This window comes from Thermoascus crustaceus (genome assembly GCF_041956765.1).
Source record: "Thermoascus crustaceus strain CBS 181.67 unplaced genomic scaffold VTN00scaffold_5, whole genome shotgun sequence".
Classification (NCBI taxonomy): Eukaryota; Fungi; Ascomycota; class Eurotiomycetes; order Eurotiales; family Thermoascaceae; genus Thermoascus; species Thermoascus crustaceus.
In genome coordinates this window covers 753650-775689 of record NW_027192531.1, presented here as the reverse complement: position 1 = coordinate 775689, position 22040 = coordinate 753650, and the positions used below count along the sequence as shown (strand labels likewise).

The window sequence follows — 22040 nt, the reverse complement described above, 5'->3', positions numbered from 1 at the left end:
TTTTCAGACCCATTATGTCCTTTGAAATTTTGATGGATTACTTATGAGTAAACAAACAGAAAATATATCGTCGATCATAGAATGCTGTCGAGTTTGCCTTCGGCCTTGGCCTCCTTAACTTGGTCGAAGACCTGCAGATACGTTAATAAGGAGAAGAGCATGGAAGGGGCCATTTTCCACTCACCTTCAGCATCTTGTTCCTAGCACCAAGAGCATTCACACCGCGCTCTTCCAGCCCCTTGTCATCGAGTTCGATCAACTCAGTCCACTTGAGATCCTTCAGATTTTCTGTGTACTTGTGCAGACGCAGAGACCTAAGCCAGCTTGGAATGTCCTGCAAGAGGTTAGGATCGGTTGGATCCTCTGGAGGCTTCGAACTGCCCCGACGGCCTCGAGGCGACCGGCCGCGAGTAACCTCGGAGTGATCAGAAAGATAACCCTCGTGGCCGCCAAGACCAAACTGACCCAGGCCGAGCGCACCCAGTCCATTGGCCATAAGAGGGTTAGTGTTAGGATCATATGCAGCCAGGAATCCATTGTTCTGAGGAGAAGTAAATCCCATCGGGCCCAATGCACCTCCCTGCATTGCCAGACCCGGAGAGGTAGGGCGTGAACGACGACCCGCCATCGCAGCCTGCTGCTGAGCCTGGAGGGCCGCAATTTGCTGAGCGTTCAGAACCTGACCAGCGTCGTTGACCATGACAAGGTTCGCCCCAGGAATATTTGTTTGGGTGAGACCCGGGGACAGAGACTGATTGTTATGGTTGTTATGGTTGTTGTTGTTATTGTTGTTCGAGTTCTTTCCGTGTCCATCATTGGATCTAGCACGGCGGTACTTGCGAGCGTCGTCAAGAGCGATGCGGTTGTTCACTGTGGACAATGCTGCCAGTTTCATGGCAGTCGCATTGGCGACCATGTCCGCTTGGGAAGCTGCGGTCTGCTGCTGCTGGCTGAAGGTTGCCGTCATTGGAGTGTTGGTCATTGAAGCCCAGCTGGCATTTCCAAGGTTGTAAGGGGACAACAGGGGAGCATCAGTAGAGATTTCCGGCGCAGTGATCGTAGTGCTCTGCACGTTGGAACCCGACACCTGGTTGGGACGAGGCGAACGCAGGCCAGAAGACGCAGATGGCTGGCTAAATTGACCCATCGGCTGCTGCCCCGACGAGGACTTGGGACGAGCGATTGGGGGCTGAGGTTCAGAACTACGCTGACCCCATGGAGAAGAGGGTGGCTGACCCAAGTTCTCTTTGTTGCTGTCCGGAGCGGAGATGGTGGGCGCGACAAGTGAAGAACGGTCTCCGAAAACAGCGCTATTGCGGTTGGAAGGAGGAGTATTGCCGGTTTGCTGGGTGAACTCTGCCTTTTTCTTGGCGATAGCAGCAGCAGCGTCGGGGAACATGGCATTGATGGTCGAGGAATCCAGACCCGAGTTACGCTTGGCACCTGGGGAAGGTGGAGGGCGACCAAGGGAGTTACGCGAGCCGTCGACGTTCAGCTTGGCCATGGCATCGTTCAAGCGGCTGGACATGGGATCTGAAAGGTATCAGCATCTACAAAGGCTGTAACACATCAGGACAGAGCTTCTTTACCTTTCTCTCCGAAATTGGCGGGCGACAACACTCCAGACATAGGGTGGCTTTTAGCCATCTGCTGTAAAACTTGGATAAAGAAACGGATCTGCACCTGAGTAGTCTGCTGAAGCAGCGCGTAGAGGGCTGCTGTCCTCTCTGCTTCACTCAGGACACGGAACCACTGCTCGATAGCGCTGAGCTCATCCTTAAAGTCTTGGTCTAGCGTGGCAGCAGCCATTTCCTCCAGTGTCGTCTCGTATTGGTCAATATCCGCTATCCACTGCTGCGCAGCACGATCCAGAGCATCCTCCGCGCTTCCCTGGCCCTGAGACTGCTGGTTGTAAAAGATCTCGGACGAGGGACGCATGGTACGGGTGGAGAGAGGAGAAGGAAATCCCGACATGTCTGCGGAGGCCCGAAGCTGGTGGGAACCCCCCAGATTACGAGAGGATGAAGGAGGACGGAGAGACGACTTGGAGGCCTCCGGGGTGCTGTTGCGGTTCCCGATGATGTGGCTGGCCATGGCGGTTGGAGTGTTACAGCGTCAGACGATGAAGGGTCGAACGGCGGTAGTCCAGAAGGGTCCGATAAACAATAGACACAGATAATATTACCGCGAAGCTCCTGCAGCACCTGCTGAGTTCCCGTGGGTTCTGAGGATAGGTTCGAGCAAGAATTGGGGATAATGTTCGTCTTGGGGTCGAGAAGGTCGTCGGCGGGAAATCCCTGCAAGAGATACTTCCAACGGCACGAAAGCCGACAGCAAACGCTCTAGGCGATGGCGATTAGAGCACAGGCCAGTCCAGTGGCTGCATAGACCGATTCGACTGCCAGAGCTGGGATCGAATCGAAAGGTATCCGAAGGGGGGGGGGGGGGCGAAGGGTGGTGCGTAGGTCGGTATTAAGAGGGTTTTGCAGGAACGAGAGGATGTCAGGACGGACAGCAGTGTGTCAAACACAGCAGAGCAGAGGCCCTGGGCATCAAGAGAAGGAAGAAACGAAGAGAAAACGGCGGTTGGGGAGAAGGGGAGGATTTTAGGTGTGGGGTGGAGGGAGAGAAAAAAAGGAGAACAAACTGGACTTCTGTTCCGTTGGGTGGATGGAGAGAGAAGAGATGGAAGCGTGGATGAAGCGAACGGAGCCGTCAGCGGCAGCCCGGCCAGACCGACGGCGATGCACAAACGCCCGACTACCAGACGCTCCTATCGCTGATCTTCCTTTTTCTATTTTCTACCTCTCCTAGCTGGGACTACTGGCCGACTAGCGACTTTTCTGAGCTGCTTTCTCTTTTCAGTCTGCCTGCACGCGCCACTGCCGGCCGGTCTGCGAGCAGCGTTGTTCGCCGGGTGGGGATGTTGCTATGAATAAAGAATCTGGACCTCCACCACCGTGCTACGGTTTCTTGCAGATCTAAGAAAGAGCCTCAAGTGGACACAGGCGCTTACCAGCTTTGGCGCACCCAGATGCGGTATCCTGATGAATCTGTGTGGGTATTGGATTCTCTTCTGTTCTTATTCCCGTCAACTCGTTTCACCGAGTCTTCGAGATCTCTGCAGGAGCTTGCAGCAACTGACGGATCCCTGCAGTCGCGTCTTCCAAAGAGTAGAGCGCTCTGTTATGTACATGTGAGGCCTTTGTCTCAGCCTGCCTATCGCTGTGCTCACACTAGAGCGCCTCCAGGTACGCATTCTGCCTCCGCGCAGGCTCTGGGTCTCCTGCAGAATCTCCACTCTTTTCATGGACCCGTGTCATTCAGATGATCTAAGAAAGACCGAAGATTCCGGAGGATAACTCAATTTAACAAGCGTCAATTAGCTGCCATAATGGATGATCCAGAGCAGTTACCGGATCAGACTCCGTCTCAGGAGATCGTGTATCCAGATATCGATGAGACCGTGCAGTACCCTTGGCAAGGGACCCGGCAGCAAAATGCAGCCCAAGCTCCTCAGCTCCATGCGTCTCAAGCTGCCAACGACTCGGTGATAGACCCCAATTTGTACAGGGGTCTTTTCTCCGGCAATGCTCCGGGGTCGATGGACCAGGACATGTCCAGCGAGTATGCAGAAGATTCGTCTCCTGCAAAAGGCAAGAGGCGATTTGATGAGCCTCTGGACGCCGATTATTCCTCTGAAGACCCCACATTTGACCTCTCAGAAGAGGAGAGCTCTACGTAAGTGTGCCCGGCTTCTTTCAAGCTTGTTATCTGCGTCTAACTGCAGAAAAAGTGACGAGGAAATGTCCGATATGGGCGAAGAGGACTTTGAGGACGAAGATGATTTCGGTTCAAGGCGGCGACGTCGCAGGGGCACTGGTCCGTTCTCCGGCCGGTTTGGTGCCCGCGGTGGTAAGGGCATCAAGAGAGGACCGCGCAAGCCCTTGGAACCGAGTCCAGAGTTCAAGTTTCTGCATTCTGAGGCTACGTCTGCCTTCATTGATGGAGACTACGAGCGAGCTACCGACCTGGTGAAGCAGGCAATCCAAATCAATCCGGAGATGTTCGCCGCCCATTCATTGCTGTCGGAAATCTTCCTGGCCCAAGGTCAGAAAGACAAAGCGTTGACGGCGCTCTTCAGTGGCGCTCATACTCGGCCCAAAGATCCAACTGTGTGGGCAAAGGTAGCGAGATTGATTTTGGAACGTGCTGGCGAAGATCGGCAAGCAGCATTAAACGATGTGATCTATTGTTACAGTCGCGTTATTGAAATCGATCCGAAGAATTATAACGCCCGATTCCAAAGAGCTGCAGTTTACCGTGAACTAGGCTATAATGGCAGGGCCGCTACTGAATACGAGAGAATTCTGAAAGACCTTCCACACAACACTAGGGCTCTTCGACACCTTGCCGAGACTTACATTGATCTTAACGATGTCCAGAAAGCCGTGGATCATTATACGGACAGCATCAACTATTATATGTCTTTGGACTTAGATGAGGCAATTGACTTCTCTTGGTCTGATGTGAACATTTACGTTGAACTTTTTAGCTATCTGGGAAAGTATGAGGAGGGTTTACGGGTCCTAAAATCATTGTCCAGGTGGCTTCTTGGCAGAAAGGAGGACGCTATGTGGGAAGACTTCCACCAGGATGATCGAGAATGGGATGCGGATGACTTTCCTCGCCGTATAAAAACCGATGGCTACGAGCCAGGGCTCTATCCTCGAGATTCCTATGGGCTTGGTCTTCCACTCGAACTTCGGATAAAGCTGGGTCTATTTCGACTAAAGATGGGATATGACCATAAGGATGAAGCCTTGGTACGTCAGTCGAGAAGTCATGTTTCCCATTCTAAACATTTTCTGACAGGCTCTTGCAGCACCATTTTGAGTGGTTAAACCCTGAAGATACCTCCCCTGGTGCCAGGCTTTATGACTACGGCGACCTCTTTCGGGAGGCTGCGGATGCGCTCAAGGAAGTCGGTTTATTTGAAGACGCTCTTAGATTCTATGAACCACTCCAGCAGACAGATGAATATGCTGATGTCAGTTTCTTCATGGCTATGGGCGAATGTTCCATAAATGCCGGGAAGCTTGAAGAGGCAGAAAATTGCTACCTCACAGTCGCCGAACATGACACCAAGAATGTGGAGGCGCGTGTTAGATTAGCGAAACTATACGAAACTATCGGAATGACCGAACAAGCGTTCAAGTACGTCAACGAAGCAGTGCTGCTGGGACGGCAGGAGACGAGAAGAAGTCGTCGACGAAGAAAAGACGCTAGGCTTGAGCAATTGGCAAGGGAGTTCCAAACAACAGAAATAGGTGGGGAGGGCGTGGCACCGAGGCCTATTGCTCCGAAACCACTCCCTCCCGGTGCTCCTGCCACCACGCTCATGACCAGCAGCGCAGCTCGAAGACGCGTTGAGCAAGCTGAACTCGAGGAGGAAGGACTCGAACACATAGAATATCTGTACTCTAAGATGATGGAATTGCGTCCAAAGATGAGAGAAGGCGACGCACTAGCTACGGAGGATTGGCTAGATATCGCAGACGCCCTGCTGCGTGACTTTCGGTCAAATCGAGTCTTCTACCCGTTACAAAGAAACATGGTTTTTCTGGGATATTCTAGGGAAGCCCAGAGAAAAGCTGGTAAATATAGGAACAAGACGTTGATGGATGAAATGCAAGAAATGGCAGGTCGCCTTCAAGAGTCACTGGGTTAGTGGAATATCTGCAATTATCTCGTTCGTTCAACATGGACTGACAATGGTTGCAGGCAACATTCCAGAGGAGCCTCTGCAGACCGCGATTCCAACGGACTACCATGGCATCTCCTTTGACGAGTGGCTGGACATATTCCTCGAATTCGCCCTTGTCGTCGCAGGACAGGGAGAGGCCGAGGAGGCATATGATACCCTGGCTGCAGCTGCAGATGCCAGCGTTTGGTACCACTCACGTCCCAGCACCCGTCAAATCCATGTCTGCTGGTTTAGTAAGTTAAAGAACAGACTCTACGATCGTGAAAATTTTACTAATAGGATATCTACAGCATGTGCCCTTCGCCTACAGGACGAGGAGACCCTCGCAAACGAGGCGCGCTGGTTCATCAAAGAATACCAGTTCGTCACCGATACCTACCGACTCTTCTCCATGCTCAGCCGCCTCTGCGGCGACCCGCACAAATCTATCTTCCACTCCTCCCCAAACATGAAGTTCATGCTCCGCCAGATCAAAGCCATGGACTACACGATCCCCGAAGACCCCTCCCGCCCTAAACCCGTGCGACACACCCGCCAGTCCGTCTACCAGGAGCGGGCCTCCCTCTCCACGCGGGACGAGCTCGGCGAAGCCATCCCCGCCGAGGAACTCGACGTGGCCCTCCTCGTCCTCTACGGCCACATCCTCTACTCCGGCAACAGCTTCTACCCGGCCCTTAACTACTTCTTCCGCGCGTACGCGCTCGACAGCCAGAACCCGGCCGTCCTGCTTTCCATCGCGCTCTGCTACATCCACCAGTCGCTCAAACGCCAGAGCGAGAACCGGCACTACCTCATCGTCCAGGGCCTGTCGTTCATGAATGAGTACCGTCGCGTCCGGGAGAAAGAGGGGTCCTTACTCCAGGAGAAGCAGGAGATGGAATTCAATTTCGCCCGCGTGTGGCATACGCTTGGATTGGCGCATCTCGCGGTCGAGGGGTACCACCGCGTGCTGGCGCTCGGGGAGCAGATCCAGCTGGAGGAGGCCCAGAAACAACGACGGTTGATGGATAAGCAGGAAGAGAACATCAACAACAACAATATCGGGGCAGGGGCAGAGGCAGATGACACGATGATGGACATTGACATTGGGCAGAGGAGTAGTAGTGGTAAAGAGCAGCCGTCCTTCTTCGTGGAAGATTTCACCCGCGAGGCGGCCATGGCGCTGCAGACAATCTACGCCCTCAGTGGTGACCTGACCACGGCTAAGGACATTACGGAGAAGTACCTCGTGATATGATATATGAGTCTTCAGGTCTCCTGACCTACGGCACTAATGCTCACTTGAAATGACTTGTACTTGATTTTCAAGGTCTCGCTATCGATGTATACATACCATTGCATGTTATGGTTGGATCATGGTGGGCAGTTACGGCACCATGTATTACGAGTGATGTACAGGAGATACCTCGTACCACAAAATATAACATTGGGGATCCATTCTAGACCTCAGGTTTCCCCCGCCTCTAATTAACTCTGAAGCCGAATGGAAGAATATTTATGATATATAATACTCCTTCTATTCTTCTATTCTTTTTCACTCAGAACCTGACCCGATAAGTATCCGGCAGAATTAAGTATCCAAGACAGGAAACAGAAAACAGAAACAGATGAACTCTTCCAGAACTCAACGATGCAGGTCTATTTATATTGTATTATACCAAATTTGCTCAAACAAAAGCCATGACCTGTATAGTACAGCGTCGCAAGACAAGACGACAAGGTATTCAGTGCCGTTCTCATTAGCAAGATTCCAAGATTGCGGCGTACGTGTAACAGAGACAAGACTGATTTAGTTCAGTTCAATTTGGTTGTGGTTAAAAAAAAGAAAAACAAGACAAAACGAAATTACCAAATCAATAAAACGGCTATGAAAGGGTTTGAATGCAATTGGATATTGGAGAGAGAGGATAGAAGGGTATCATAGGCTATATTTTGCGTTGAAAAGAAAAGGCAGTATGAAAAATCCAGAAAGAACAGACTTCTAAAGATAGGAAAAGGACCCTATATAGGGCTAGCGGGTAAGCATGCACGGCAGATACACTGGTAAAAAAACTATGCAAGACCGCAGAAGAAAAAGAAAGAGACATTTTCCAATCGATCTATACAGTATACATTTCCTCATTATCGAGTCAATTATTACGTACTGTACTTCCACAGTGGTCTGTCTCGCTATTTTGTTCTTGGTGAATTCTGCAAGATAAGCTGATAACACCCATGCAGAAATCCCTTGCTATATCACGTCAGCCGTTAGTTAATATTTGGTTCCCAACAACTTGGGGCGTGGTATCGCGGAGGCGAGTCTTATTAATTGTAGCCGCCGGCACTTTCAAGAAGGACAAGGAAATTCATTGGCCTGAAGCACGGCTGTACGTGAAAAGATGCAGCCACCTCAAAACAGGAAACGGTGTGATGTGATCCCGATATTTCATTCACTCATCATTGTGTCATCCCGGCCGTACATCTCTGCGTCGTCGAAGAAAACGGCAGATTGCCGTCTCATTTCCTCGATGACACTGTTTCGCCTGCCACCAGGGGTCTTTGGGTGTGATGGATCTGTGGACGAATAGTCTGGCACTTCTGTATATCGTGGCCCATCCCCATTCCTCAGATCTTTGTCTGGATAAGGTTGACGGTCTGGCAGAGCTTGATCGAGACGTTCTACCATAGGATCTAACGGACGGCCATTAGCGTTTTCTTGATCAGTACCCTGGAGACGCCGTGATAGCAGAGGTGACAGCGCACGACCACCCGTGAGGGAAGTCCGTTGCAGTCCATTCATGATTTCGTATTCAATCTTCAACCTGTTCTTGATAAACTGAATCTTTGGAAAGGCACTCTGCTGGCCCACTTGAAGCATACGTGCTAACCGCTGCGGACTTGGGTCAGAAAGTATGTTCCAGAAATCTGATGGTATGGATTTGGGCCAGATCGTGATTGTGCCGCTAAATCGTTGCAGCCAAATCTCACTCCAGTCCTGACCTAGCGGTCGCGGCAGCAGTTCAAGGTGTCGAAGCACTTTGAGCCATTTGTTCAAGTCGAGCTTGATATACTGTTCTATTGCCGACCCGAGGAAGCCGCCACGCCATCCTCGCCCCCTACGATGCGTCACGGGCCGGCCTACTGTGCCCCGAGAGCTGAAGAAAAAGAGGTTTATGTGAGGATTTACCTGAGAAACATCAGCATATAGGCGAATTGGCATTTTAAAGGCTAGCTCGGATCGTACCTGGGAGACAATGGTAAAATTGACGTTGAAGTGTAGATTCAGTGCCTTGATAGGTATATCGGTTCGAAGACTGCCATCCTTCCACTTATGCCCGAAGGAGTATGGAGCCAAAGTGCCATCGCGTTTCTTCATCATCAGCACTACTGGATTCAGGATCCCGGGCACAGCAGCAGAAGCGATCACTGCACTCCAGATCACGCAGTCAGGAGATGTCAAATGGTTCGCAAGAATAGTTGGGGAGTGAGGGTCTGAAGGCACGCAAGATACGTTCAGGATACGGCCTGTGCGCTCATATGCTTCACGGAACGTCGTTGAACCTCTGCAAAACCAGCTGCACTGTCGAGCCCAGTCCATGGTATCGAACCTGGCACCAGTCCGCCACCAGCGTTTTACCCATGCTGGAAACTTCTCATGGCAGGCCTTAATCTTGTGCGCTAACGCAGGTACGAGGAGTTGCTTCAGCTCCTCATCGGTTCTGGTTGCAACAAGGGCGGCGACAAGAGCTCCGCCAGACGTTCCCGTTATGATTTCAGGCAGCACCCCGTTATCCAGTAAGGCTTTCACAACACCAAAGTGGTAGTACGCGAAAGTCGCACCTCCCGACAGGCAGAGAGCTGTGCGGCCGAAATTCGTGTCAAGATGCCTGAAATGCCGGTACTTGTCATCATATGTGAGCTGTTGGCTGTTTGTCAGCACCTGGAGCGCAGCATGCAACTCGTCGATGTATTCTTGGACGAGGTCTTTGGTGCCAGAGTAGGTTTCGCTGTACAGTCGGGGATTCTCTACACCCACGAAGTTGTTCTTGACACAGGCCTCCAGGAGTGAGCGTAGCTCCTCAATGGCTGGCACATCACTTGAGCTGGCACGTCCATTCTGTAATTCTTTCTCCGCTTCTCGCCTCACTTTCTTCAGTTGCGCGACCACTTTGTTGATGGTCAGGTGGTCGTAATAAGCGTATTCGTCCTGCTTCTTCCACTTCTCGTTCCCAAGGTATGCATCGAGGGCTCTGGCAGCTTTCAGCCAATCCGCATAATTATTCGTCGCATGCAGTGCCCTTCTCAGCCTTTCCCTTTCACCCGTCCAAGTGACGAGTTGTTCGTATAGATAGATGTATAAGCGGGTTATGAGGTATGCGATGCTGAGCACCGTGAGCCAGCAAAGGACGATGATGAGGAACGGCCATTTAAGGACGACATAGAGCACGCCTTCTCTGGTCTCGTCTTTGCTTCGTTTAGGGGCTTTGCGGCGCGCTTGTGGTTTCCGGACTCGCTGGTGGATGGGGCGCCAATCATTGATGGCGACGAGGGGCGATGCCTCGGGAGCGTTCAGCGCCTTCTCGAATTGACGGAGATCATCTTCGTCGATGAACTCCGTCTCGAAGTCGGGAAGAGCGTAGGGATCGTACTCATTGTGCCACGTCGACTTCTCAGCGGAGGTCATGGTTGGATAACTGTCATAGTGGACGAGAGGAAAGGGGTTGTGCTGTGCGCCAACATGATGCATGCGACGATGACGCTGGTCGGGGCATGGCGTGCAGCTGTCGACGTCAGGCGCGCACCAGCCACAGACCCCATATTCTGGCATCGGGCAGCGCCACCCCAGGCACGGGATCTGTGGCTGGTGCCCGAGCCTGACGCCCCGACCATCCGAGTGCTCGACGCTGCGGAGGAAAGCGCTCGAGGCCGACTGCTGCCCCGCGTCCAACCAGCCCGACAACTGGAAAACGGTGGGTGCGAGCAGAGGGATCCCATGTCGGCCCGTGCTTCCCAAAACGCAAAATCAAAGGAAACTCTGCACGGTCGCACAACGCCTGCTCCATGTCTCCTACATGAAGGACTCGAGAGTCGCCAACATGCAATCTTTTTTCGTCACGCGCTGACAGGCTGGAAGCAACAGAGGGTGACGCGACGCCAAGGTTTCAAGGTCCGCGATCGACCGATCTTCGAGTCCTGCGAACCGACGGTGCAGGGAATCTGAGACGTAACGTCTTGCTTGCATTATGATGCGCAGGTCTTCAGATTCGATCGCAGACCTTCTTTTTTTGACATCATCGATGGAATGGACATGTGCACCACGGGGCATGTGCGAGGCAGCAAGGCGTGACCATGGCTTCCTGGCAGCCCTGGTCGTAGTGAATCATAGTAGCGAAGAGGATTCCGTCCGGATGGTGCAGTCAACGTTTAACGAGCTACACAGTAAACTTTCTTTTTGGCCGAGTGTCGACGGACTCGCAGACGGAGCCGCAGATCATGTTGTTAGAGGCAAACTGTTCAATACTATCATATAATAGGAAAGACTCTACGTGGGATGTCTGCAGGATATGCTCAAAGTACGGCCGAGCCAAGCACCAAGTGTCGCGCGCCGCAGGAACCGACGTCCAATAGCCTCGCTTGTTGGTGCCGTGATAGCGCACGGCCGGCTCTGACGGGCTGTGTCGTCAAGACGCCTGTCCGTTGCTGTCCTCGGCGGGGGCGAATCAGAACAGAGACGCATAGCAACATGCATTGCATCGCTGTGCTACTAGCGATCGCACCTAGCGCTAACAGATTGCCTAGTGTCTGTCGAGTTTGTGGGAGCGTACGGATCACCAAGTACCGAATACGGCCTCCTGCGTGAGGAGGATCGTCTACGCAGTAGATACCCTGTTCGGAATTTTATCAGGGTGATCCAGTTGCACATCTGATAATAATTTTTGACAAGCTTGTTGACCCAGGGACAACGTGTTCTCCGCACTGATACTGATATCATTTTGTTGACAAAACCCTGAAAAGGGTGCTGTTATCAGCACGCCCCAGCCGCATGTCGTACATGTCCCCACATGTCCGGAGATCAGTCATAGTCGGACCGGCACTCTACAGGAGTAGGAATCCTACCTAGGACCATACTCGGACCACGAAGCACGATAATTCTAGGTACTCCGTGCTTTCCCACCAGCCTTCAAGGTTGTCTCCGTTGCTCCACTGCGCAGCACGATTATCTTAGTTGACCTTGGAATTCTTTTCGGGAGCCGTACTGCCTGTCGGGTTCTCCAAAATCACGAGGTCACGGCAAGTGTTCAAACAATCGAAGCTCATTGGTATCAGAGCTGCATCCGGTACCATGGCGCCGATCGTTTCGTCTTGGACAGCGTGTGTGGAGCACTGGAGGCTACCCTCGTCACAGATCTCCGTTCTCGCGCTCATTTGGCTCCACACTCCAGTCCGGCGATTAATTTTCACGCCATGGCAGATAGAAGTGGTCTGTTGTCGTATCACTGATCGCAGATATGCACCATGCCGTTTAAGAACATCAGTCGTCTCTCGGCATGCGCATCTCAAAAGCAAAATATATCAGTGGTAGGGTATATTTCTACACCGCTTCCCCGTAATCGAGCCTCATAAGGCGGTAGAAAACGATGTCATTTTACCCCTAGCAGAATGCGACAAAAGCACGACAGCGGTATCTGGTAGACTAAGACGCTTATTCGCCGATCATGCATGGGAATGGAGGGGTAACGCGCTTTCCTCTAGAAGGTCACCCACTACTGCAGGATGCTGTCAAGCACATGCGGCCTGTGTAACCATAGGCTAAATGGAGAAAGGTTCGATAAGCCTGACGTACACTCCTCACGTACGCAGTACACTCTGTACATGTGCTGGCTGGGAAGTCATCTATACTGTACAAGATATATGAATGGCCTGGTGTCGGACGGATGTCCACTCACTGTTATTTGTCCGGCTGATCACTGATCATATCTCCTAGGATCGAGAAACGTCTCGGACCCGGAGCCACTGGTCACAAGCAGGCGGGGTAATCATGTCTCGAAAAGGGTGTCCGGAATGATGCCAACCAGAATTTCCCTTTGTGGAAGCGGGCGGGAAGGGCGATGAGGAATGTGGTGGGATGGAAGGAGGGCGGTGTGGGTGATGGAGAGGAGATAAGTCCCTTATGGATCAGCTTGCCCATGGATCGCGAGCGCCGGTCACTTGATACGCGATATTGTCAGCAGCGGTATACGAACGAGCATAAGACCAGAGAGTGTCTGGGAAGGGATTTAAACACAGCAATTCTCGATACATGATGATTCGTGGTGCGTGAATCGGCTGGGAGCGCTATCTGCAAGCCAGGGCATAATATTCAGATGAGAGCTGTACGACAAGCGGCGGGCCAAGAGACCAAACGCCGGTCGGTACCCCGTCTCCCGTCCTAGAGCGTCGTGTGGTTGCTGCGCGGCGTGCTGCTGGCCACCGGGGGAGATTGCGACGTCCAGCTTGGGGTCGGGATGCCCGCTGGTGGCTCCGAATCTTCGTGCTGAGAACAGCAGACACTTCCCTAGCGCGATGGGCCGCGGTACCCAGGAAGAGCATTTGATATGACAATCAGGATCACGCCAACCACCAACCACGGTGATTGTCGCCCAGCTGCGCGTAGGAGGGGCTTCCAAAAAAGCTGCCGGCAAAAGTCTACGGGGCTAGCTGCGCTGTAGGGAGTCTCTCGGGGAGCTAGGCGGCCCCTCCATGGGTCGCCACCATGTATTAGTAGCTGCGCTCTCCGTACCGTCAGTAGTCACCTCGAGGCACGCCCGACTAGGTAGAGGAGAATAATAATAACAACTGCTCCGTGAACTTCTACTCCTTTCTTCTGCATTGCATCTCATCGCTGCAGCTGTGACTCGCCCGTGGCGTGCTTCTGGACGACCGACCCTATCTAACCACTCTTGCAATCTCTCCACCCTCACCTAAACTAATCCCTCGACGCCTCCTCTCTCTCCCTTGACTTGTTCCTCTTATCCAGGGTCCCTGAGCCTCCAGCTGGTTCAGTTGCCCGGTGTGCCACAGCCCAGCCAGCCTCGGAGCAAGCCGTCTGTGAGTCCATAATACAGGTACATCTTTGGTCCGCTTCCCTTCCACCAGCCCTCCTTCGTTCAGGTCTGTCCAGGCGACAGCGCCCACGCTCAAGTTGGAGCACACACACAAATTGGCTACTAGTCCAAGATCTCATGAACTGGTCTGACGACGCCTTCGTATAAATTCGACAGGTATCCCACTTCGCTGTCATTGACTGTACCTTTTCACGTTTCCCACCCCCGTCCCGCCCCCTGTTGTTTATGCATAACGCCTCCCTGGAGGGGGCTAAATGAGAAAAGGGGAGGCAGCCTGGTTGCTAACTCCTCATTTCTCCAACAGGTCGTCGCGGCTCCATTCGTTCTTTTCTGGGTGCCCACAAAATGTCGAGTCCTGCCCGCATCATACTGTGTGTTCCGTGAGCGCCCTTCTTCAGAGTTCTCCTGACTGGGCCTTGTTTCATCGTGCGAAACGAACTTCATGATGGAGAAATTAAATACTGAAGATGGGCAGCTCTTCATCAAGGTTCGTACAAACCTAGCAGAATATCCTCATTCCTTGCTTCTGTCCCTACATATATCCAATTTGGAGTGATAGTGCTAATCTTATTTCATTATAGAACCTCGCCAGCTTCGTGCGAACCCACGAGAAGGCTCTGGCCAATGCCTTGCAACAAAGGCGCCAAAGCTCCAAAAATGCTCAGTCCTCCCGCACGTCGGCGGGGTTGACCCCCGCAAACTCGAATGGATACTCTTTGTCTTCTACGTCCTCCACATTGGTTGCTGCGTTGTCGCGGAGCCTCACTTCGCACAACATCAAGCCTGCCAAACTCACATTGACCCCTCACCACCTCTTTTACCTCCTTTCCCGTTTTGAAGACCTCTCCATCCCGGTTGGCCCTATGAGTGTCAGGCTGGAGAATATTCATACCGAGACGGCACCTTCCTATGTGTCGTTTCTAAACAAACCCCAGAAGCCCATGGGCGATACAGCTTCCATCCACTCGGTATCGAGTGTCCGCAGTGTCATGACTGGTGTGGGTTCACTCTGGTCATCAATTGGTTTTGGCAAGGATTCTTCAAAATCGGAAAAGGCCAAGGCCGCCCTTGAGGCTGATCTTAAATACCTCTACTCTGCCTTCACTAAAATCCCGTGTCTGCGTCTAGCACCAGACCACCGGGCTCGCCTGATACGTGGATATGAGGAGTTCCCCTTCGATACTGCTGTACCCCTCCATTCCTTCAAGAACCTGAGTGCCCTAGAGATTATCGATATAGACTTCCGGTCGTTCTTCGGCTGGGACAGACTCTCTGAGCAGCTGCGAACCCTGACGGTGAGGAGGGCAAATCTCGACGATCCCGCAGAGCTTCTGACGAGCATTGTACTGGATGACATTGATAAACGACGACGGCGGTCATCGAAGATGCAGCAGTCGCCTATACTTGGATGGAGCAGTCATCCGAACTCTCAGCCTGTCCAGAGGCCCGAGCTGTCCAAATCTACTTCACCACCTGGCTCCCCCGCGGCGGATGTGGGCTACGGAACAAGTGCTAGCCCACATGTGACGTCCACGGTCAAGGATACGTCTGAAAGTGGAAAGGGCCACAGGCGCACAGGGAGCATCTCCCCAACACGCCCAACTAGCTCTAAGCATATAGGCTATCGACATGCTCGCGGTCCCTCTTCGAAAATCAGACGTTCAGGTTCTGGTAGTTCGAACTCTAGCGATACTTCTAGTGGCTATCGAAATGGAAGCTCCTCTAATCTCGTGGCTGGTTTTCTCCCACCATCGAAATGGCGATTTCTCCGACACCTTAGTCTAGCAGACAACTCCTTGACTTCTATCAGTGTGGCTAGCCTTGCTCCGGTGGCTAATACGCTGCACTCGTTGGATCTGTCATCGAACCTCTTTACTGAAGTCCCTGACAGCCTAGCGTCACTGGTATCTTTGAGAGCATTGAATCTTTCGAACTGCATGATAGATTCCCTTCACTCACTGACCAAGAACCCCCTGCCTGCCATTACTGCTCTGAACCTTCGTGGTAACCGTCTTCGATCCCTTGCAGGAATCGAAAGACTACTATCCTTGGAGCGACTGGATCTTCGCGAAAACAAGCTTTCTGACCCTACAGAAATAGCCCGGCTTACCTGTCTTCCTGAGATACGGGAGATCTGGGTATCTGGAAATCCCTTTACTAAGACACACTCGGGGTATCGTGTCGTCATCTTCAACCTGTTCCGCAGTACCCCGGGCTATTCCGAAGATATCATCATAGATGCAACCGGCCCAGGCTACTCCGAGAGAAAGCAACTTGTAGATCGAGCAGCTGAACCAGAGGGTGCCCCTGTTGTGCGACCAACCATACCGGAGGATCCTGTGATCGTGAGTAAGGTGGCAACTACGGTTGTCCAGAGCGTCCCAATGACTGAATCTGGAGAAGCAGAGGAACGACCGGGCCCGAATGCTTCCAAAACCGAATACGCGGTTGGATCTGGTCGTCGAAGAAAGGGTCACCGGCGGCGAATCGTCGAGCTTTCGCGGGAGGCTACCCACGAAACTGAAGAAGTCGGTAGTACCGATGCAGCGGAACCCAAAACCCCGCGACCCCAATTTGCGGCGGCTCGATCCCCTGAGATAGTTTACAGCGAAGACGTCTCCCCGAGAACGGTGCCTGTGGTAGTACACTCCAGTCGGGGTACTTCCCAGAAACTGCGTGAAAGTGAGGATACGCCTCCCCTCGATGCCGGAAAGAGCCGCCAGCTACTTCCTCCCATTCAGGGCATTGACTGGAACGTGGACGGAGACGTCTACAGACAGAGATTGGAAGCGCTCAAGAATGAGGCTGGGAGCGGTTGGCTTACTGTGTTGGGAGATGAAAACTGGGACACTAAACACAAGGATATCGATGTTCACCAGACTACACATTTCACCCATCCACCGACCATCCTACCGGATCCCATCACCAGGACTACCGGCCCGGTAATCGTCAACGGAGGTCGTACCTAGGATGGTAAAAAGAACCTACAGCTCTTGGTTCATCTCAAGGGTTATTTGACCATTCCAATCCATCTTTACGATGAGAACCAAAATCTCGGGCGGCATAGAATATTCTTTCTTGTGCCAGAAGACCAGCACCATGGTGGATTTGTTTTGCCCAAAACTGCTTCAGCATTTGATCGTCCTTGGTCACGTTCCCAAAAGATACACATGGCGGCTGTTTCTCTCCATTTTACGATTTCCGGCATTTTCCAGTGATCCGAGTTCTATGCCAACTTATACCATTTTTGCTTGCTGTATCACTTTCTTGCATTTCAGTGGCGTCATCTGGTCTTGCGATTACGGTGGTATGTGTGATTATTTGATGCTTCCTTTCCCTTTTCCCCCCTCTTCGTTTTTCTTTGCCGTCCGAAGTCGGGTCTATGTTCTGGGAGGTATCGTGAGAAATATTGCCTTTTCTCTTCAGACCGCTTGTACTATACTTGAATCCGGGCGGTCTCTGGTATTGGCGTTGCATGGCATATGTTCGCTTCTTTTCGTCTCTTTATGCCCTCTGCTTCACGTCCTGATGATTTTTTTTTCAAAGAATTCATGTCATGTTTGATGATGAAGGGTGTATATGGTATCAAGATCAGATGAAGATTGGACTTGATGCATGAGACATGAATGCTAAATTATTTACGATTTTTCTAAATATAGTTCCTAATATCAACCGTAAAGCAGCAGGTGTGCGTGTGTTCGGACACACACCGCCGACGCGGTAAACTCCACCGTAGTTTGTAGGACGGGAGTCTCAGTAAAGTCAAGCCTGTACTGCCTGACTAAGAGCCGCTCCAAGTCTTCGCCGAAGGCTCTTTGGGGGTCTGAGGGGAGCTTGCCGCCGCCGTGGTTGGACAGCATTCCCTCCCAGGCTGGGGCGTGTCGCGTCCAGACGTGCTTACGATGGCCCAACGAGAGAGCCGGAGGAACCCCAAGAGGATCTAGAGCTCGAGAGTGGCCGTAGTAGATACTAGCGTCCTGCTTGACGCCGCAATTCTAAGGATTGATGAAAGAATGATCTCAAGTTACGGGACCTTGCAGAACGGGGAGAGCTGAGAGATGTGCGACGTTGACTGTTGAACAAGCAAAGTTCGGAAGTGTACGTAGGCGGATCTGAGCAAGGAGAGAACAAGCATCCATTGCACGCTTGATTTCTGCACTTGACCAATCGTGAAAGTATCTGTCTGACAGCGAAAAAGAAAACTAGATCTTTTTTTTAGGCTTGTTCAACGGTGGTTGTTGTGGCGGCTACTACATTCCACCAGCAGACGCGGGAAGGGGAGCTCCTCTCTTCCTCTCTCTCACTCGCTCTCCCACAACTCAACTTGGCTAAATCCGCCCTTCACTTTGAAACCCGTAACACCGCCCGGCCTTCCACTTCTCACCACCATCACCTCGCCTTCCCACCCACCCGAGCCTGCCGTTTTCCTCGTCAGCGATCGTGCATCGAGCAGCACCGTCCGCTAGAGCCTTTTTTTGCTCTCTTCCGACCGCTGTGCTCAAAGATCCTCACCCTGAAGATCCCTTGATTGTCGCCCAACAATCCCCTTTCCCCGCCACCGCGACCCGTGCAGAGGTCAGAGACTTCAGCATTCTCTTCATCTGACGTTCTCCCAGTCCAGCAACAGAGACGCATCCACCCCATCGCTGCTATCGTGTCCATCAACCAGCATCCGCGAGTCTCTTCGGACTCTTAGGCGCCGTTCCACGCTCCCGTTTTTTCCTCAGGTTTCAGCCCAGTTGCATCACAGGCGTCATCCAAACCTGCGGGAGCCGCATCACGCTCTGAGCCATCTCGAATAGACCGAGTGGAGGACATTTATAGGGTGCTGCCTTTCCCTGTCATTGGGCATTAGCACCAGGAGCTTGGGTTCGGAGGCCATTTGGCCTGTTGCTCCCTTTGTCGAGTCTTTCCGGCAGGGCATCACATCTCGTGAGTTCTCGACTGCCATCCCTCCTAGGAAACGAAGCGCGTCGACAGCGCGTTCTGTTCCACAACGAAGCGAGCCAACGTTCCCTCGCAAACTGAAAACATCTAACTGTGATTTTTTTTTTTCGCTTTTCCAGCTCTTAGGAAACACGTCCATCGATCTCTCAACGCGAGATAACCGAAGCCTCCGGAAGCCCAATCTTCCGCCGTCGTCCCTCTTCTCTCCCTCTCCCTTTCGCCGCAACCTCTTTTTCTCCCCTTTGAATCATTTACTCCTGGCAGTAGCAAGTCATGGCTGACCAGGGCGAAGTGGATCTGGACTCCATCATCGATAGACTGCTCGAGGTGAGGGGTAGCCGGCCGGGCAAGCAGGTTCAGCTCCTCGAGTCGGAGATTCGCCATCTCTGCACCAAGGCTAGAGAAATTTTCATTTCTCAGCCGATATTACTGGAGCTAGAAGCACCTATCAAGGTATGTTATCGCACTCCCTCATTCTGGGCACTGGCCGTTCTGCCAACTTCAGTTTACCACATGGCGAGACCCAAAAATGGTTGACTAATTTGCGGTGTCTAGATTTGTGGCGATATTCACGGACAGTACTACGATCTTCTGCGCCTCTTCGAGTATGGTGGTTTCCCTCCGGAGGCCAACTACCTGTTCCTGGGAGATTATGTCGACCGTGGCAAGCAGTCGCTCGAAACGATCTGCCTTCTGCTCGCGTACAAGATCAAGTACCCCGAAAATTTCTTCATCCTCCGCGGTAACCACGAATGCGCTTCTATTAACCGTATCTATGGCTTCTATGATGAATGCAAGCGGAGGTATAACATCAAGCTCTGGAAGACGTTCACTGATTGCTTCAATTGCTTGCCAATTGCTGCCATCATTGACGAGAAGATCTTCACCATGCATGGTGGCCTTAGCCCGGACCTGAACTCAATGGAGCAGATCCGTCGCGTCATGCGACCAACCGATGTAAGCCCCCCTCTTCCTTCAAACTGTTTTTTTTTCTTTTTCCGTTGAGGATCGATCTACCCGGGTCTTCGAGAAAATATTCCGAGCTCCGTGAAGCTCAAGGGTTGATCCGCTGACCACTATAGATTCCCGACTGCGGTCTCCTTTGCGACCTCCTCTGGTCGGATCCTGACAAGGATATCACCGGATGGAGCGAAAACGATCGTGGTGTGTCCTTCACCTTCGGTCCCGACGTCGTGTCGCGCTTCCTCCAGAAGCATGACATGGACCTCATATGCCGCGCACACCAAGTTGTCGAAGACGGTTACGAGTTTTTCTCGAAGAGACAGCTGGTCACGCTGTTCAGCGCGCCGAACTACTGCGGAGAGTTTGACAACGCCGGAGCAATGATGAGCGTTGATGAGAGCCTTCTTTGTTCATTCCAGGTACGGGATTTCTTTTTGCCTCCGAACCCGCCATGTGTTGCCATACATGTTGCTAACATGCCCTTCTGCGTTAGATCCTGAAACCAGCCGAAAAGAAACCAAAGTACGTCTACGGGGGCATGAGCACAGGCAGACCCGTCACTCCTCCGCGAAAACAGAAGAAGAAGTAATAAGGAATCATACGAGCTTTTCCATGTGCAGCAGGTTCGGGCGGAGATAATCTCTTGTCAAATCAAACAACGCGAAAGAGACCAAGGCCAGATCGACTCCGAAGGCATCCGTCGCCCATTCGACATTAATGCGTTTCCCCAGTCAACCGCCGCAACGAGAATCTGCCACGCCGTGCAACCGCTATATTTTCCCCAGACTTTTTCCGTATATTTGAGCTGAGTTGAACTGTTACTACTGTCTCGGAAGGTACCACCTGCTCCCCGCAGGGCTTATTTCTCATCTCTTTTTTTTTCTTTCCTTGTCCCGAGTTTTTTTTTCAACGGGGAAAGGGGTGCGGCGGACTCTGCATGTCTGTTTATCTCCGTTTACCTCTTTGTCTTCCTGTCAGTGTAACGCCAAATTTGCAACGACATGTTCTTGTCTCCCAAAAAAAAGCCCAGGATCTCACTCTCAAGGTCTTTTTACTATCCCCTTACCCCGCAAGCCATGCCAATTGCATACAATACCCATAGCCATTACGATAATGCCCGGTAATGACTGCGTGACATGACAGAAACGACCCTCAGCTCGAACAGGTCCTCCTAGGGGAGAAAAAAAATCTTAGGGATGGGGAAAAGTCTTTGGTGATGGAGCTTCTCACAGGTCCTCAGTGCCGTTCGATTCTTGGCGTTCTATGTTCGGCTAGCGACTGGCTTATCTCATTTCTGAGTTCAAGTGTGAATGGGGACTTCTGCATCGGTCGAGGGACGGTGAGGCTGTCTGGTGGTATCTCGCAGAATGTCTTTTTCCTTCTGGAAGTCCTTCAATGCAAAAAAGGGGGGGGAAGGGAGGGGCTCAACGGGCCGGCGCCTTGATGTCCGTTGTCTTTGACTTTCTATGTTATTATCCCTTCGGCTCTTTTGTCCTAGCTCGCGTGCATACATATCTGCAGATTTCCATCCATTGGTCTCGAGTCTCTGGCGTGTCTTGTCACTTTTTTCATTTTCTTTTCCCCTATCCATGTCTTTCTAAACAACTCGGGTTTTGATTTCTTCTTATTTTTTCTTTTTCCATTTCTGTTTCTGTTTCTTCTTTCCATATTTCTATGCTGTTGTCAGTCAGGCGGTCTGGGCTAAGGAAACTGGAACGGTGAGAGCCAGATTGGAGCTGAGCCTAGTTTATTATCATTTTTCCTAAACATTTTATGGTTGCGTGCGCATCTTTTTGCTGTTCCAATGGAGAACCTTTACGAGGTATTATAACGACCATCTCTCCGTCTTGACTTCTACGCGTGTAGTATGACATAACCCATTTAGTTTCTTGGTATCGAGGTAACGACTTCAGTATGTCAGTAGTTATTTACCCTTGTGGATTCCACTATAAGAAGTAATATGTGCTGAAGGCCTTCGTAATTTCTTTTTTTATCATAAGTGATTAACCAGTGAATAGTCCGATAACTAGATCTCCGGATCTACTGTCCACAGTACCTAGGCGATCCACTGACGCCAGTCCATCCGGTCCGGTCCGGTCCCATCCGGAAGGATTAGCAAGTCAATCATGATCTATTGGAAATTCGCAATAGATAAAATGCAATAGATAGGAGTGACGCGTCAACCATTGGTCAATGCATGTATGGTTTTCGACGGTTTAATGCGTACATACATACATACGACTCCCGGCCACTCCATCCACTCCACTGAGCGCCGCAGT

General features: G+C 51.8%; 6 protein-coding genes across 6 annotated transcripts; 4 read left to right on the top strand and 2 right to left on the bottom strand.

Moving 5' to 3' along the window:
• Window positions 1-74: 74 nt before the first annotated feature.
• VTN00DRAFT_7843 (uncharacterized protein) lies at window positions 75-2094 on the bottom strand (the record flags this gene model as incomplete). The annotated part of the gene is made up of 3 exons (XM_069434631.1): window positions 75-131; window positions 185-1533; window positions 1590-2094. 3 exons carry the CDS (start codon window positions 2092-2094, stop codon window positions 75-77), a joined length of 1911 nt encoding a protein of 636 aa, XP_069286109.1.
• Window positions 2095-3394: 1300 nt separating this feature from the next.
• Window positions 3395-7004, top strand: VTN00DRAFT_7842 (uncharacterized protein; the record flags this gene model as incomplete). The annotated part of the gene is made up of 5 exons (XM_069434630.1): window positions 3395-3741; window positions 3797-4826; window positions 4886-5726; window positions 5785-6000; window positions 6058-7004. 5 exons carry the CDS (start codon window positions 3395-3397, stop codon window positions 7002-7004), a joined length of 3381 nt encoding a protein of 1126 aa, XP_069286108.1.
• A 1188-nt stretch (window positions 7005-8192) lies between these two features.
• VTN00DRAFT_7841 (uncharacterized protein) lies at window positions 8193-10430 on the bottom strand (the record flags this gene model as incomplete). The annotated part of the gene is made up of 2 exons (XM_069434629.1): window positions 8193-8933; window positions 8991-10430. The coding sequence occupies 2 exons, from the start codon at window positions 10428-10430 to the stop codon at window positions 8193-8195; spliced, it is 2181 nt and encodes a 726-aa protein (XP_069286107.1).
• Window positions 10431-10499: 69 nt separating this feature from the next.
• VTN00DRAFT_7840 (uncharacterized protein) lies at window positions 10500-10967 on the top strand (the record flags this gene model as incomplete). The annotated part of the gene is made up of 1 exon (XM_069434628.1): window positions 10500-10967. One exon carries the CDS (start codon window positions 10500-10502, stop codon window positions 10965-10967), a length of 468 nt encoding a protein of 155 aa, XP_069286106.1.
• Window positions 10968-14296: 3329 nt separating this feature from the next.
• Window positions 14297-16820, top strand: VTN00DRAFT_7839 (uncharacterized protein; the record flags this gene model as incomplete). The annotated part of the gene is made up of 2 exons (XM_069434626.1): window positions 14297-14338; window positions 14433-16820. The coding sequence occupies 2 exons, from the start codon at window positions 14297-14299 to the stop codon at window positions 16818-16820; spliced, it is 2430 nt and encodes an 809-aa protein (XP_069286105.1).
• A 2251-nt stretch (window positions 16821-19071) lies between these two features.
• VTN00DRAFT_7838 (uncharacterized protein) lies at window positions 19072-20400 on the top strand (the record flags this gene model as incomplete). The annotated part of the gene is made up of 5 exons (XM_069434625.1): window positions 19072-19251; window positions 19354-19755; window positions 19881-20180; window positions 20255-20283; window positions 20382-20400. 5 exons carry the CDS (start codon window positions 19072-19074, stop codon window positions 20398-20400), a joined length of 930 nt encoding a protein of 309 aa, XP_069286104.1.
• Between the last annotated feature and the right edge of the window lie 1640 nt (window positions 20401-22040).